We start from the raw sequence: 17,247 nt of genomic DNA, 5'->3' as shown, positions 1-17,247 counted from the left end.
TAGTCTGCCACTGTTTTGTGGTCACTATAATGTAGTTGATCAATGTAAGGTGTATCTTATACATTTTAAGCACTTTTTTATCCATGAATGTGGGATACTATGAAATGCTTTTTTGCAGTCAATCCATGCCATTCTTAAATTCTTCCCCTTTTTACAGTTCTCCACTGTGAATTTATTTAACAACAAATGATCCTTTGTTCCATATGACTTTCTTTTATTGCCCTTTTTTTCTCAAATATTTTTTTTTATTTTCAATTAAAATAACATTTCCATAATATTTTTAAATATCATTTTAAACAGCTATATACAATATTTACAATAGCCTGACCTTCAGTTATATACACTGTATGTTATTAAATATAGAATTAACAGATCAGTTATCAGAGATACAATATTGATTATTGCAGAGTATCCAACAAAGATATAACTTTCTTCCAAGGATTATTTACCAATGGCCTGGGATAGATTTGTAGTTCTTTGATTTTTATTTCCATCAATACAGTTGTCTTCAGTAAAGTGTAAAATTCTTCCAAGATCGGGGGTGTATTTGAATTCCACCTTCTGGTTATGCATTCCCTAGATATAGCAAGTATTGTCCATAACAAATACATATTTGTCTTATTCAGGTAGAGACCTTCATTTACATTTAGTATTATCAATACTTTAGTTAAGGTAAAGGATTCATTAAATAAAGCTTGTAAAAATGATTGATTCCATTCCAATATGATTTCATTTTATTGCATTCATAAAAAATATGAATCCAGTCTGCTTTATTTGACTTTTCACACCTCCAGTGAAAACCATTTGCAGTAGTACTGATCTTTTTAATTCTATCTGGTGTTAAAAATGCTCTGTGTAAGTATTTCCAGTTAAATATTTTCCAGTACTGTGTGTTACAGGTGTAATTAACTGATAGTAAGATGTTAGTTTTAATTTCTTCTGTTAACTGCAATGACTGACCTTTTGTTAAGAACTGCCAGTATGATGGTTTGGGAATTGTTTTATATGTTATTAACTTTTTATATAGATTTGAAATGGAATTTTTCTTTTCACAACTATTATATATAAATTCATACAGAAAACTTATTAGATTTGGAATATATTTAAATGAGGAATTATTAATTAATCTGCATAAATCTTGAGTGTACATTAGAATGCTTTGTAAGGTTAATCAGTCCTGTGATGGAATATTGTAAGCAGTTTTTATCATATGTATATCTAAAACATTTAATTTATTTACACATTGGAACCAGCATAACAATCCATTTTATTCCCAGGAGGTTATTGTTTCCCTATATATTTTATGAGGAAAGTTCTTAGTGATGGTAAATGGGGTTAAAAGGTCAAACCAAAGTTTTAGATCTATGTTTGCACTGATAAGTTTCCTAAAGGAATTGATGCAATGATTAATCAGTGTTGTTTTAGAAGGTTTTGTTATATTATATTGTATACTTATGCATAGTATGTACCAGGGTTTGTTTGATTTGTTTACTATTAATTTTTTTTTAACAGATTAAATTCATTTGTTAATACAGCCGTTAATTCTTTCCAGTTGGCAAAATAATTTGGGTTTATCCAGACTATTGTAGTTTTAAGCACAGATGCTTTTATATATGTTTCTATTTCTTGGAAGTTCAATCCTCCTTGTTTCCAGGGTCTAATGTGATGAGTAAGAGCCACTCTATTTTTTTTTGGGATACCATAAAAATTTTATTAAACATGAGTTTATTTCTTTAAGAATGCATCTTTCAGGAATTAACTGTATTGCTAATGCTACATATAGTATTTTTGGCAATAAGGCCATTTTTATTAATTGCAATCTGTCTTCAAAAGTTAATATAATTTTGTTCCACTTTTCTATATATATTTTTATTGTTTCAATAATGTTTTTATAATTTATTAATATTGTTTCGTTTATATTTTTGCATAACACTATTCCTAAATAATTTAGCGTAAGTTCTTGTTTTCCTATGATGGATTTATTTGCAACTTATAGTTCTTTTTTCTTATTTAAAAATAGAATTTTTGATTTTGATCTATTAAAGTGTAGACCTGAAATCTTATAAAATTTCTCCATTACTTCTTCTAGCTCTCCTAATGACTCTCTGGAGTTTGATAGGGTTAATAAAATATCATCATCAAAAAGCATTATTTTAGATATGTACTGGTCATAGACTTCTATTCCTTTTATTCTTGGATTTTTGCATATTATTTATACAAGTATTTCTATAGCCAAAGCAAATAAAATAGGAGAAAGGGGGCATCTTTGCTTAGTACCTTTTGTTATATGGATAGATTCTGAGGTGAAATGACCTAATTTAATGTAGGCTAAGTTATTAATATATATGTTTTTTAGTAATAAGATGAAGGGAGGAAACAATTCAAATAATGCTAAAGTTTTAAATAGATATTCCCAGTTGAGGGAATCAAAGGCTTTTTCTATGTCTAATCCGATTACAAGTGTTTCTTTATCATCTTTATTCACATAATCTATAAGAGTAATTATCTTTTTAATATTAAAAAAACACTGCCACGGAGGAGGAGCCCCCATAGCCACCGCCTGTGCTGCCTGTAGTATTTGCCTTCATATATTATGAAATTATTATCCAAGATTATTTCCATAAATTCCATAATTAGCTCTTTTTTATCATTTCCTAACACAGTTTTCCTATGGAGACTTTCAAGAAACCAATCTAACCCTTCCTTTTTTGGGATGGATGTAAACAAATCTACTATGTCTATAGTTAAAAAGACAATTTTTTTCATCCCAAAGCTCTTTCCTTATTCTTCCTAGAAAGTCCCATGAATCTTTGAGAATGTGCTCCCCATTCAACACCTGCTGCTTTAACCATCTATCAATGATTACTCCAAAGGGGTATGTTTTTGACCCACGACCATCCACAATAGGTCTAAAGGTTAAGTTTTCTAAACCTTTATGTGTCTTGGGTATTCCAGATATAGTGGCCACTTTTGGTTTCATTACTTTTAGATAATTATATAATTCATCTGTAATTCTTTTTTCGATGAAATATTCTTCTATATAATAATCAATCCTTCTGTGACTGATATTTATTTCATTCACCGAAGATGGTTGATATGTGTTTGAATCATTCAACATCTCAAAGATTTTTTGAGAGTATTCTAAGGTGTCATAAAATACAATTCCACCCCCTTTGTCGGGTCGCATTACTCTAATAGTCTTGTCTTCTTTCAATGCCTTTAATACTTCGTTTTCTTTCCTACTCAGATTCTTACTCGTAGATCTATATTGTTCTTTACTTTTCATCCTATAGATGTCTTCCATTATAGCTTTTTCTAATATACTTAATGTTGGATATAATGGTGGATTATATACACTTTTGTTCCTAGGTTCTATACTTTTGAACCTCTTTTCAATTCTTGTTTGATCATTAAATAAATAGACCAAATTTAGTTTTCTCATAAACATTTCTAACTCTATAATTGTTTCAGTATAATCAAAACATTTAGCAGGCACAAGTTTTAAACCTTTCATATAAAGATGAAAATGTTCTTTACTTAATTCTATTCTTGCATAATTGTATATATGATATCCTTCCATTGTGTGTACTATTCCATCCTGCACAATACTTTCTACCATCTCTGCCTTTTGTTCCTGTTCCTTTTGTTTCGTACACTTTCCCACTGTTCTCTTTCTCCTTCCAATCCCACACCCCAATCTTGTTGATACTGAAAATTTTGAGGTTCATACTTTTCTCTATTATATTGCTCATTATTGTAGGGTTTTCCTTTTGTCTCATACCTTTGTTTCCCTTTGTATCCATTTCTATTCCTGTTTATTAACTCTCCATTTCCATTTCCTTTTATATCTTGCTTTATTAAATATGCCCTATTTTCCTTATATTCATTCAGGTCTCTTTGCATTTTCTTACATATTATTTCAAATAACCTATTACACTTAAAATCAATATTATCCATTTTTCTATTATATAAACTTTCATATTCTAAAAATAAAAGATCATTCTTAATTTTTCTATCTAATATTTCCACCTGTCCTATAAGTATACTCAATTTCTTGTCATTGTTCTTAATGATCTTTTCCATCATTTCTATCCCATACCTATTAAACATCTCTACAAATTCAGAAATTAAATTGTCATCATAATCTAAACCAAAGGGGAACTTATAAGTCCTTAGTCCCCTTGGTACAATTTTTTTCAAAACCCATTCTGATAGATATCCATTTTCTAGTTGAAGTTTCTTAATTAAAAACATTTTTGACTCAAAATTAAAAATCATTTCTTTCACATTCCCTTCAAGTTTGTCACTTTTACCATTAATGTCATTTTGTGTTTTATTTACACATACTTTATCTGAAAACACATATTGTTTACTTAAAAGGGAATCGAAACCCTTGCCATATCCAATGTCTTTGTTTTGTGGTGCAATATTTTCAAAGTTACTCACTTGTCTCTGAGATGTGTGTGTGTACCGATTACTGCTCCACACATTCTGCTCCTCTCTGTGTCCCTGATTACTTCCACAAAATGAATTACCATCATGTCTACCCTTAGAAAAAGAAAAAGAAAAAGTTTCTTTTGGTCTCACCCCCATTCTTGTGGCTTCAGACACCTTGTCGTCACATATTCCTGAGCCTCCCTGCAGTTGTAGGCTCTTAACGAAGCTCCCATTTTGGTTTTGTCTGGCATTCACCTCGCCTTCGCCATTTTCCCCTTCCGGCCGTTTGCCTCTCGTCTCGCTTTGGATGATGTCATTTAATGGTGATGAATGACACTTCCTTTTAGTATACCCACTTTTACTTTGTTCTCCAGGCTGTGTGAATAGTTCTATGAGCCTAGTCAGCTCTCCTATCACAATTGCCAGCTCCAATTGTACCTGATTCAGTTCCTCTCTTCTGATGGGGGAAAAAATTATTGGTAAATCATCCAGGGAATCCATTCCGCACAACAGGCTCTTAAAGTCCACAAGGAATGCAAATTCGAGCCCAACAGTGTATAAGTCCACAGGTAACAGTAAAAAAACACTGCCATGGCTTGAATTCCCTCACAAACTCCTTTATTAAAACAGTTTTATACACTTATAAAAGATTGAGCGCTTTCTTCCCAATGCCCAGGGATTTCATCAGAATCTGTGTTTGTTAACAATTTCCCCCATTATATACTCTTTAATACTGATGACATCACTCATTATCCAAATTCATTACAAAGAGATGTTTAAAGTGCAACACACATCAATTTAAAACCATTCTGTTATAAAATCTTAAAACATTGTTTTAAAATACATACTTCATAAAAACACATTTTTTATTAAAATACTATCATCCTTTTCCATCCCTACACCTTAAGTATACTTCCACTTATAAATCATTTCATACCCTCCATTTTTTTATTCAATAGAGGCTTTATTGATATAATTTCATTTAACCCTGGGGTTTGACTTGCTTGTAACTTAATCTGCCATCTTGTTTCTCTTTCTTCTATATGGCTTCTATAGTCTCCACCCCTCGGATTTTGTAACACTCTTTCTAAAATACCAAATCTAAATTCTTTACAATTCAGGCAGTTAATAGAATGCCTGTATAGGGCATTATTAACATTTTTAGTGGTTTGGTCACAAAGAATAGGAGTAGGTATGGTACTACAAAATGCAGAAATTGCTCTCAATGTAAGTACATTTATACAGAAGAGAATGTAACAATTAACAACTTTTTAAAAACTGTTGTTCAATTTGAAAAAGGAAATTGTCAGACCACAGGAGTGATTTATTTGGCTATGTGTAAATCCTGTCCCAGTTTTTATGTAGGTAAAACTGAGAGAAGATTGAGGGACAGGATATATGAACACACATACCAAATATCCACTAAAAATGTTAATAATGCCCTATAAAGCTGTATTTTTTTTAAGGTCAAGACATGTCAACAAACACAAAACAAATGAAAGCAACTAGTTAAACAATCTGGTCTGGAAGAATAGCTTTTAAGCTATTAGAATTGTAATGTATTATCTTAAAGCTCTAAGCTAGAGGAAGCTCTACCAAGTTGTGATTGTGAAATTGTTTCAGAGGGCTGGAGGTTAGAATAATGGTAAGGTGTTTGCTTCACAGACACAAGGTACATAATGGCCCACATGGACAGTTAGTCTAGCACTTGCCTATGAACCAGACTATTTTTAAGAACAATGTTAAGGTTTAAAGAGTTAGACAGTAGCTCAAAGTGGCCCTCACAGTACTACAACTCACCAAGCTGCCTTTTGTAATAGTCCATAATTCCTGATCAACCTGTAGTGAATCAATATACCAGATATGGTATTTTTAATGTGTTCATCATAAAATTTGTGGTTTTCTGAAAAAAACATCATTGAGGGTTGAAGTTACTAAATAATGGCAGAAGTGAGCTTCAGACTTTTTTCCTTCAGAAAATGCATGCAAATTTAAAACTGGTAAATCTGTCCACTTTCTAGGTTTATAAGAGCAATATATATCAAATCGGTCCCTGATTTTGGGCCTTTGTGCCCCCATTATTTTTGGTTTTGTCTTGAATTCTTGTACTAAGAGGTTGAGAGGTATCTTTCTAGGTGAATAGTCCAATTTGATAAGTAAGTCTCTCAAACTTACCATTAGGAAATGTAAGACCAACTATGAACTTAGGATCAAGGTTTAGTTCTTGTAAAGGGTTACGGACAACATGGATAAGGGGCCTACAGTTCACAGTACTTATTTAGACTTTGTCAAGGCATCTCCCCCAACTCAACTATAACCCATACATAATTTGCTGCATTGGTAATTGATTGTCCGAGAGAACCCATACTCTTAAGGTCACCAGAAGTATCTCCTTTGCTCTGGACTGGGTCCCCTTCTATTTAGTATATATTTCTCTGACATAAAGGCAAATATAAAGGGACTATTGCTAACCAAGTTTGCCAATAACTGCAAACTGAGGGTTCTAACACATCCCATTCTGATTCTCAAATTTTCCAGCAAGGACAGCACCAAACGAATGCTTGATGTATTAATCACAGGCATTCTCTCAATACCAAAAATGCAACATTGTTTCCTTTGGTAAATCTAGCATCACTACTGCTTATTATGCTAATAGCATTCCACATAAATTTGACACAGTCATCAGACACATGGGTACGTATATTGATTACAGGCAGTCTTTTGACTAGCACATCTTTGTGGTGTTTAGAAAGTTTTTCTACTTTGCATGACCTATTCTTCATGGTATCTCATCAAGGTCCAAAGAAGCTATTGTCTCACTTTATCCATCCCTTATTAGGCCTATCATTGTACATATTGCATCTTTTGGGATGTACCTCACTAAGCACCTAAGCCAACTTGAGAGCCCTCAATGTTTCCTCATTGTAAAATATATGAATTCACAGTACCCTTAGGTACTCTAATAGACTAACATCCCTGACCCTGTGCTCAGGGATATATAGACTCCTGACAGGTAATGTCTGTTTAGCCTTCCAGGCAATGAATGTCCCGGTACTTTTTGACCTCCTTTACCTAAATAGAACTGGTGGTAAAGTAAATACCCATTCTAGACATATAAACCTACACTACCACATCAACAGCGCCAACTAATATGACAGATACATAATCTAGCACATACCCCATTTCTGGAAATAGGCAACCCTTGACAATCAAACAGAGTACTTCCCTAGGAACTTTTAAAACCAGTCTGGGTGATTGGATGGGTGATTGCAAACTTTCCCTGGGGATATGTGGAGAAAGTCTGTGTATTGTTAGTCTGTCACAGTACTGGGTGATGTCATGTGCCAGAGCTTCTTGGTGTTCTTCTTTGACTGTAAGCTTAGTTAAAACTGATGAACTTTTGATTGTTTTTATTGTATCACTGTTTGGCACAGAATACACATAGTATTTACTGCAAGATAACTGTAGGTCTGCGTAATCAATGTACTTAATTACAACTTATACATATTTATTCCAGCTTTCTTTCAAACTGGGGGGATGCTGTATATGTGAATATATGTAGCATATATGCTGTATATGTGAATATATATAGTATATGTAGTATATATATATATATATATATATATATATATATATATATATATATATATATTGATAATACTGTAGCTGTACCTTTAAGGGAATATGTCTGTAGCTGGATCAATGTGCCATGCAACTTCATTAGGGGAGTTTAATAATGCTTGTTGAATGCACATCACACTTATTGCATTTTCATTTGATCATCTTGAATATACATAGTTGTATATATATTTAAATATATTTTATATATATCGCACACACACACACACACACACACACACACACACACACACACACACACACACACACACACACACACACACACACACACACACACACACACGTTAAGAGAATCACTGAAATAAATGATATGGTCATATGAAGTCAAGTATGTCAGAGCCCATTATGAAACAATCTCAGGTATATTATCACTTTTTCTTCCTTGCTAGAATCACTGTGGCCCATGATTTTTGTTCTTCCTTGTGTTGTTATGTTTAATACTCTGCTTGTAATAAACATACCATTTGTTATAGAAAGGACCAGTTCAAATTTCTAGGTGAAACCACAGCTGATAATTTATTTTTGCAAATTATTTTAGAATAACAATATACAATTACATTAAATAATTTATTATTTTACAGCATTCTGGAGTATCAGAATAGGTGTGTTGAGGCAAACATTGTGTACGTAGAATATACCTCTGCTAATTTGTCTTAACATCTTCACCATCACAGCATATTGCTTTTTTAAAAAAAACACGCTTCCAAACTTTCTGTTAATCACAAAAGCAGAGCAATATAACTTTGAAAATGTAGAAAAAAATAACAAAACACAGGTTGCAAATCAAATATCTTGGCACATTATAAAATTAAATATCATGATGTCCATGTGTGCTGTTGATACTGTTTTATATAAGTATTGATTATTATGAAACAGATAAAATAAGATGTCATTCCTTGCTCATCATTTTAACAAACAGACCGAAAGTCACTAGCTTTCCATCATTAGTGGTTCTGTTCTGAAGGCAGGAAGGAATAATGAAAACTTGTAAGTGATGGTTTTGTGAATGCATGCAGTTCTGCATTCCTTAGGTAAAAACAAAACAAAACAAACAAACAAAAAATAATGACTCTTCATTATATTTCATGTTCACTATATGATGGTATGCCACAATAACATGGGATACTTAATATCATTATCTGCTTACTAAAACATTTCATAACCTGCAATGGATTTGAATGGACAGGATACACAGAACACTGCTAAGAGAAAATCTCAGTTTGATGTAAAATATTCTTCTCCCTTTGTAAAATATCACAGAGGTGATTTGCCTGTATGTCCTTAGCCTAAAAGCATTTAATGTGGTTAATGGAGACATACACAAAGATGACACCAAACCTAAAGTGAGAAAAAATACATTTTAAGTAAATATGATACATGAGTGAATATGTCATTTTACCCATAAGTCCAACAGGCTCAAAAAGAAATCTCTTATTCAATGCACTCGTTCTTTCATTTCACTTCAAAATGTATCATTTTGATTCTACATTCTTCCCTTAAACTCTAGATTTTTGATATGATACATTTTCTGAGAGGTGAATTACTATTTAAAAAAAAAATCTATGTTCCAAGGTCATGTGTTGAAACAGGTAAACTGTGCAGGAGTATATTCTGAGAAGAAAGATTAAAATGTTTATGACCTGCATTAGTTTAGAACATTCAGAATGCAGTTAAAGACAACACTAATGATTACCTAAACAAGACCTTCACTGTATTATTCTGTTTTCGGGTAATTGCTTCGTATAAACAATGCAAATTTCTTAACTAGCCAACTTATGCTCAGTGTCTTGCAATTCCTTTACTTAATATACCTGTTTGTTTGCATTTTGTAAAGGACATACCTCAATTCCAAGGACCCTCAGCAAAACTTTCAGTGTTTCTTTCTAGGATACCAGTCAAAACAAGCTTATACTTTATGTGACATAACGGTGATTAATAACTTAATACTTGAAGGCAAGTTATTTATTCAGTGATAAATATTCTAATTTCAAAAGGAGCTCTAAATAAAGTCATAAGGTAAAACATCACTTTAGAACTGACAGCAAGCCAGATATCTCTCCCTTTTGAGGTTCAGCATAGCAAATTAGGAAATAACCATTCAATGAGTTGTAAGACGAATGCCCCTGCTCTGCTAGACCTTTGCATAGAATCATAGGGATGAAAGACACAGGAAGACATATCCAGTTTAGTACCTGGACTTCAAGATTCTTGTATGCTTCAGTCTATATCTGATTAAAACATTAAGAATGATAATTCACTGTATCAGGCATTGAGTAGAGCATTTCCATCTCTCTGGACATACAGAATACTAAACTTAAATCCCAGCATTTAACAGCTCATGAAATAAACTATATTCCTGAATTACTTACCAAGCAACTGATTATTCTATTTGTCACATGTTCAAAGCAAGTGCCAGGGATCTCATTTTCCCTGCAAACAGAGGTGTCTTTGTAATCTGAAATAAAAGTTTCTTCTGCAGTAATTAATTACCACCAGTTCTGTCAAGAGTACAAACCACAGGAGTTGTTCTTACATTATAGTTTGTAATGCATTGTTTCTGTTAATTATCAAACATGTTATTCACACCACAGAGGCAAGGGATGTGACTGATGTAACCTTATTGTCCTCAGCCCAGGGCTGCAGGTTCTGCAGTGCATATAGGGAAGAGTTGTGCATGCACAAGGGGTCTGGCTGGAGTGGCTGATTTAATGTTTTCTGAAATGCTTCTTGTTGTAGATGAATCATTAGTCTGTTGGCCTGTTGCCGTTCTGCCTCTCTTTCCTCTGCTGTCTGCCTCCTGTTAATAAAAAAAAAGTAAAACTGAAGTTGACTTAGACAAAATACTACATTGTAACTATAACACTGCCAAGATATAAACCAGCTTTGCTAACAGACAGTGAGAAAACCCCTGACAATAATCCAGGTAACTCAAGTTGGATTAGCAACCTGGGTATCTATTGGAGTTGACACTGGGTGGGGTTGAGTAAAATGTTTATGCCTGTTTGCTGGTCCTTGGAGGTAGGGGTGTAAATGACGTGCTGGGAGTAGGCTGGCAACTCTTCACCCCCAGTGAAGAGCTCAAAACAGCAGCCAAGCTAGGTATGCAAATGGACCTGAGATGCTTTCACATCCCAAGGTCAACAGAGATCTGGGAGGCATTCCCATTCCAGGGCCCAGGTGAGGGCGCTTTTAAGAATGTACCTCCTTGCAGGCATATCATGACAATGTAGTGACAGCACATAGGAGACAGAGGAGTGGCCATAACATGACATATCATTACAAAGATACGTAGTGCTCCACATGCAGCCATGGTGAGCTGTCTGTCCCTCATGCTCTGATTTACCCACTTTGCTATCTGTAGCATAAAATGGAAGGACCTCAGGAGGGTAGTCTACTCTAAGAAGAAATTAATCTCAAATGTATACAAACCCAGCAGAGTAAAAATAATAATTTAGAAATGTTTGTTTACTTTACATGGGTCTGAAAATCTGGCTACTTAGCATCTTTTCATTGTCTGCATCTTCACGTGTACAGCTGAACACCTCATTTATTCCTGCCATTGTTGTAATATAGAATGATTTGTTCATAGCTACATCTCACCACAAAATTGTTGGCTATCTGTTTTGTAGCAATGGTTGAAAAATTACAGAGAAATATGGAAATGGGATTCTGATACAGACCAATAGCTTCCTTCACTTTATTAAAACATTTACTAGAAAACATCAAAATCTGTATATTATCGCATACTTCAGGATTTATCTGTATAACTGCAGGAGGACCATATTTGAAGAAATACTTTGGATTCCAGTATTCCAGTTATGTGCTGCTCCCCCATATGGTTTTCAGGGTCATCTTTCATTCATTACTTAAGATGCTTTCTTTTAAATAAAGATCACCCCTCCTTAAAATTAATACAAGTGAAATTCCAACTCTACCTTGAGGTCATAATTTTGACTTATTAAAACTGGTTACACAAGAATGAGTTAAATAGTTCTAAACCATTCGAGCAAATACCCTAAATATGCATTCAAAGAATGAATAAAGTTTTTGATTATCTTGAAATGAACGTTTTTCAAAGATGCTATCAGATGCAGTGCTTAATGGAGGGAAACTTCTATCAGAATGGGTCTCTATCAGAAGACTGAAATGCTATAATATTGGACTGTTTAACATCAAGTTGACATGATCAATCTACATAATACAGAAATAGAAAGAAAACAGAATAACATCAGGGACATGCACAGGACGTGAATGGTGTGGGAGCATGGGACAGCAGCGGTCAAGGTGTTGGCACTTTACCCATTATAGCATGATCTCAGGATTAGTATATATAATTAGCAGGCAGTGTGGTGGTGCAGGACGGCTTGCTCATTTGCAAAAAATATTTATTTTTTTAATTTTTTTTGTTTTGACATTATACTGGTTTGATCACATTGGCTTATTGTTGTGCTGTTCACCTTTATGACAGTTTAATCTTGTCAACTAGCTCCATCAGAACTGGTTAGCTTAGAAAACAAAGTGGTTAAAAGCATGTCTAATTCATGTACCTTTCTCTAGCATTCAGAAAGAACCCCAGCACTCGTAATAAGGGCTGCAGTAAAAAGGCCCTGTTTTTGAAATGTGGTTAGAGACACATCAGTCACAGTGATGAACAACCTCATTACTGGTGACTTTGCATACCTCTGAATCACCATTAGCTACTGAGAGTGCAGATCAGCACTTTCCTGTAGTAGTTAATACTGGCAGTCCATGCATCTTGCTGATAAAAGCAGCCCCCCCAATTCACTCTCCTATACTCATGCACACATTTAAACACACAGACACACCAAATACCTCATACCTGTCCAAGAGTTGAGATAACATCCCTGATGTCTATTCTTATGTTTTTGTACCTGCCATCATAAATCATGTGTCCTTACAATCAGCTGACAATGCTCAACTTTAGGGTTTATGCAACAGCTTTTGCTCTATTAACTTTTTCATTGAGCCCCAGTAGAAGTTTAAAAAATCTCCCTGGTACCATCTAGTATGCCTGCCAGCTTTTTACTGAAGTGTCCCCCCACTGTCCTTCATGACTCACAGAATGTCACAATATATCATGTCACACATTATTGTTTCATGCTTCTTAAAATGTAAGAAAAACCTAGTAGCACTACCAGATCAATTATGCATGGGGTTAATGACGACTTGAAACCTTCCCCCCTTCATATTGCATCATTTTTTAGAGACTTAGGTAATATTTTAATGTTTCCCTGTTATCAAGAAGTGGAACAGAGGACTAATGTCATCTGTGGGAGCGTACTTGGTTTAAGTCTTTTTAGTGCCTTTAAGGCACACTGCTTAGAGTCTTCCTGGTTTCTAAAGTGTCCCTCACCCACCCAAATTGTCTTTTTTTAATAAGTACCTTTAAAGCATACTATAAAGTGTCTCTCTGGTGTCTGGTGCCTCCCTCATTTCTTTTTTAAGTATAGTTATGGCATGATAGTCCAGTGTTATTCTTGGTGTCTAGAATTCCCCTGACCCTAAGTGCTGCTAAGGCATAATTTTAAAAAGTTATAGCTGGAGGCTAGTGTTCCTCCTGCCCACATACTGTTTAAGTGCTGTTAAGGCATATTAGTACAATATTATCTCTGCCCAACCCATGTTGTTAGAGTTATCCATGGTGTTTAGTGGCTATCTCTAATCTACATCTTTATCGTTATCCCTAGTGTCTATATCCCTGACCTACATGTTTATTGTTATCTGTGATGGCTAACTCCACAAATCACACCCACATGCATGCACACAAACATGCGTGCACGCACACACAAACGCACACACACACACTCCAGTACTAGCTGTCCACTAAATTCCCCAGCACTTACCTCTAATATAATGGATAAACATGACCTTTTGGGCATGTTCATTAACATGAGCATCCATGAGTGTCCATGTTACGTTTATGCAGATTAGCGATTCTCTGAATTGCTTGGCTGTGCAAATGCCCTACTGCAGGCAGTTCTGGCAGAGAATACATAGCTAAGTAGCATAAGCATCTCACATGGAATGCTTGATTAGTATTTAGCACAGCTGTGGAGACAGCCCAGACTCCACCATGATGTTGTAAGTCTTCATGCTAAAGCATCATGTTAAGTAGGTCTTCAAATATGGAAAGGTTACTGCAAGGTGCACACTCGTGGTATCCATTCTGAATTTGTCCCTTTATCTTTTTACATGCAGCAGGAGTTAGTTATTTGTCAGAAACTTTGTTTTCTGCTGAGGGATGCTATTTTTCAATACACAGTGTACACTCTTCCTTTAATTCTTTAATGATTAACTGATAATCACATATTGAAAGCTAGAGTGAGATGGCAAGGTGGATAAAGCTGTAATTTATTAAAACATTTATATAATGACGTAGGATATATTTATGTATGTTTCTAGAAATCACTTCCTTAAATGAGACCTTGGTAATCTTTAAATCATTTCAGTGAAAATCCTGTGTGCTAGAAGTAAAAAATGTTGAGGTTGTATGTGAGCTGTGTAGCACAGTGCCTATAAAATGGTTGGTACAAAGACAAGTCTGTTCATTGGCCTTAGCATAAGTTTAACTGTGGTCATAATTACATAGAAATGAATGACAAGGCACATTTTACTGGACTGTGGTCATTACGCATGTGACAAAAGGAAATACTGCCAGCCCAGCTAGCTGGAACTTTGTAAATAATTATATGTCATTGGTGAATATTGAAATGATTTATACAAGATGCTTGTGTTACAAATGTATTAGAACTGTATGTCACATGTATATCAGACTGCTTGTACAGGTGTATGTTGAAAAGGTATTTGTAAAATGCGTGTGTTTAAAATGGATCAGCAGTGTGCCCTACTGGAAGAGAACAGAAATGTACATGCACAATTGTAACTGTTTAAATGTATATATTTTAATAGTGGAAACTGGAATACAGGAGGTTGACTTCAGTCCAGCAAACTTCAGAAAAATAACTGAAATTAAATTACTTTATGGCTGGGCCACAAAAAGATGGTATCTTTCAGTTTTCAATGCAGCAAGAGACACAATGAATTGTATTAGGAAACCTTCTGTATTGTCTTTAGAGTGAACTAATTACTTGAAAGCATGAAGGAATGCAATTGTTTTATGACTTCCAGCATCTGCCAGAGATCTGAGGAGAAGCCCTTGTCTGTATATATATATATATATATATATATATATATATATATATATATATATATATATATACAGGTGGATGCTAAATACTGCCAGCTTCATCAATGGTTGTTTTGCCTGGGAACGAGGAGTCAAATGTCAAGAAGTGATGTCATTCTGCAAGCCATCTCAGCAGTAATATTTGAGATATTATTTCAAGAAGTCTCTTGGTGAGATAGAGCATTCTGCATTCTGTCATGGACCTGACAACAACTAGAAGATGCATTCACCACATCTGCTTTGCTCTATTAGTAAGTTCTTAGTAATTCCCTTAGATACAATCAGGAATATAGGGAAACTTAGTTTAGATATTTTTCTTTATTTATTTGAGACTGTCCTGCAATGTTGTTTTAAATATTTCCTGTGGTTTTAAACTTTGATATCACTGTGAATATATATTTCCTATTGTATTTTTTTATTATTTATTATTAAATATATTTAAACCTTTCATTGTGGCTGATCTGTGCAGAGATATTTAAGTTTTGAGAGTACTTACACATTTATTTGGTGACACTGAGTGGGGCACTCCTAATAGCCTTGCTCTTGGTCAAACTACCATTTGTGTTAATATTAATATTACACAGTAAGATTGGACAGCCTTTGTTAAGGGCCTAAAAGTAGCTGATAAGGAGTGACTAGTGGCAGTAATAACTACCTTATAGTCTGGGCAGAAGGGGGCATAGCTGGCAAACCTGTGCCAGCCTTTCACAGGTGTGTGTGTGTGTGTGTGTGTGTGTGTGTGTGTGTGTGTGTGTGTGTGTGTGTGTGTGTGTGTGTGTGTGTGTGTGTGTGTGTCTGTATGTAAATGTATGTAAATGAAACCTCAAAGTATGTGTGTGTCAGCTACTTGGGTAAGGACACAAAGTACTGACTGGACAAAGTGGGTGCTGGGGTTCTTGGCTCGGTCACTCAGCTGAGATCTCAACTCTATAGCTGTGTCAGTGGGGAGCCCTATTAGGGATCTGGAGAAAGAGGGAGAAACCATCCCCAGACTGACTGTGGTCTCTGTGTGCTCTTTGGGAAATTGCACTTGATGCAAAGAGCTGCATCTGGAAATACTGTGTGTGTGCCTGTCATCCTCCCATTGAACATTCCCAGGGAACTGTTGCCAGTGCTGGGGATTGAGGCTCCTTGATTACTGATCCAGTGGAGGGTCGTCACAATGCAGGATACACTAGAATGCATACCAGACAAACAAGTGGATTTGCTTATCAGAGGCTGATAGTTAGTTTTCAGAATTGTCTGTCATGATTTTTAAAACAGCTTTCAGATTGATGTGAGTTCCTTGTCACTGAACTTCTCATTAAAAAAATAACTGTTGAGAAAGACCTTGGTACATTAGGTAGCATCATATTGCTCTAGTTCACAAGGCAGAAAAATGACAAACAAACACATAGACAGGAAAGGAAAATATACATCAGTCAGGAAACAAAGGGAAAGTAAATGGTGATTGTTTAGGGCAACAAACAGGTGGATAGTATGGCTGCTAGAGAATGAAGTTCTAGACATCTTCAGGTTTTAAGAAATTTCATGGCAAAGAAGTAACAAAGCTAAAAACTAGTTAATGTCATAAAATTGTTTTAGAAGACTGTGAGGATAATAAAATTACTACACATTACTTTCACTGAGAAAAAAGTGTCAGATCTGTGGGTTCTGTGGACACCTAAAGGGAACATTACACATGGCAGACGCTGGACATATATGAAGCCTCTATATCTAAGATAGATGGATAGATAGACAGACAGATACATTTACTAAATGTGTTAAGGAAAGGTTAAGCAGGGAAGAGACATACATTAGAGTTTATGGAACTAACGTCTTATTTTTTCCTCTTAGATTAGCGGAAAGTCCTTATCTTGGAGCATAGTTATGTTTTCTGCTAAGCTTAGAATGACAGAACCTGAACAGGAAAGTTGTCTTTAGGGCTTAGCTTGAAACTGGTGACAAGTTTTCAGAGCACTGCA

General features: G+C 34.8%; 1 protein-coding gene across 1 annotated transcript in view; it reads right to left on the bottom strand.

Annotated features, from left to right (window-relative positions):
• Positions 1-8,630: 8,630 nt before the first annotated feature.
• Positions 8,631-17,247, bottom strand: part of TLX2 (T cell leukemia homeobox 2) — a 327,434-nt gene continuing 318,817 nt past the window's right edge. The window contains exon 3 of the mRNA XM_044064287.1: positions 8,631-10,873. Coding sequence (XP_043920222.1) covers positions 10,657-10,873 — 217 coding nt within the window. The 3' untranslated portion in view covers positions 8,631-10,656. The remainder of the gene's footprint in view (positions 10,874-17,247) is intronic.

This window comes from Protopterus annectens, chromosome 2.part2 (assembly GCF_019279795.1).
Source record: "Protopterus annectens isolate FY-2018-M chromosome 2.part2, PAN1.0, whole genome shotgun sequence".
In the NCBI taxonomy this organism is placed as follows: domain Eukaryota; kingdom Metazoa; phylum Chordata; order Ceratodontiformes; family Protopteridae; genus Protopterus; species Protopterus annectens.
The sequence above is the reverse complement of the archived record's forward strand: the minus strand, read 5'-3'. Positions and strand labels throughout refer to the sequence as shown.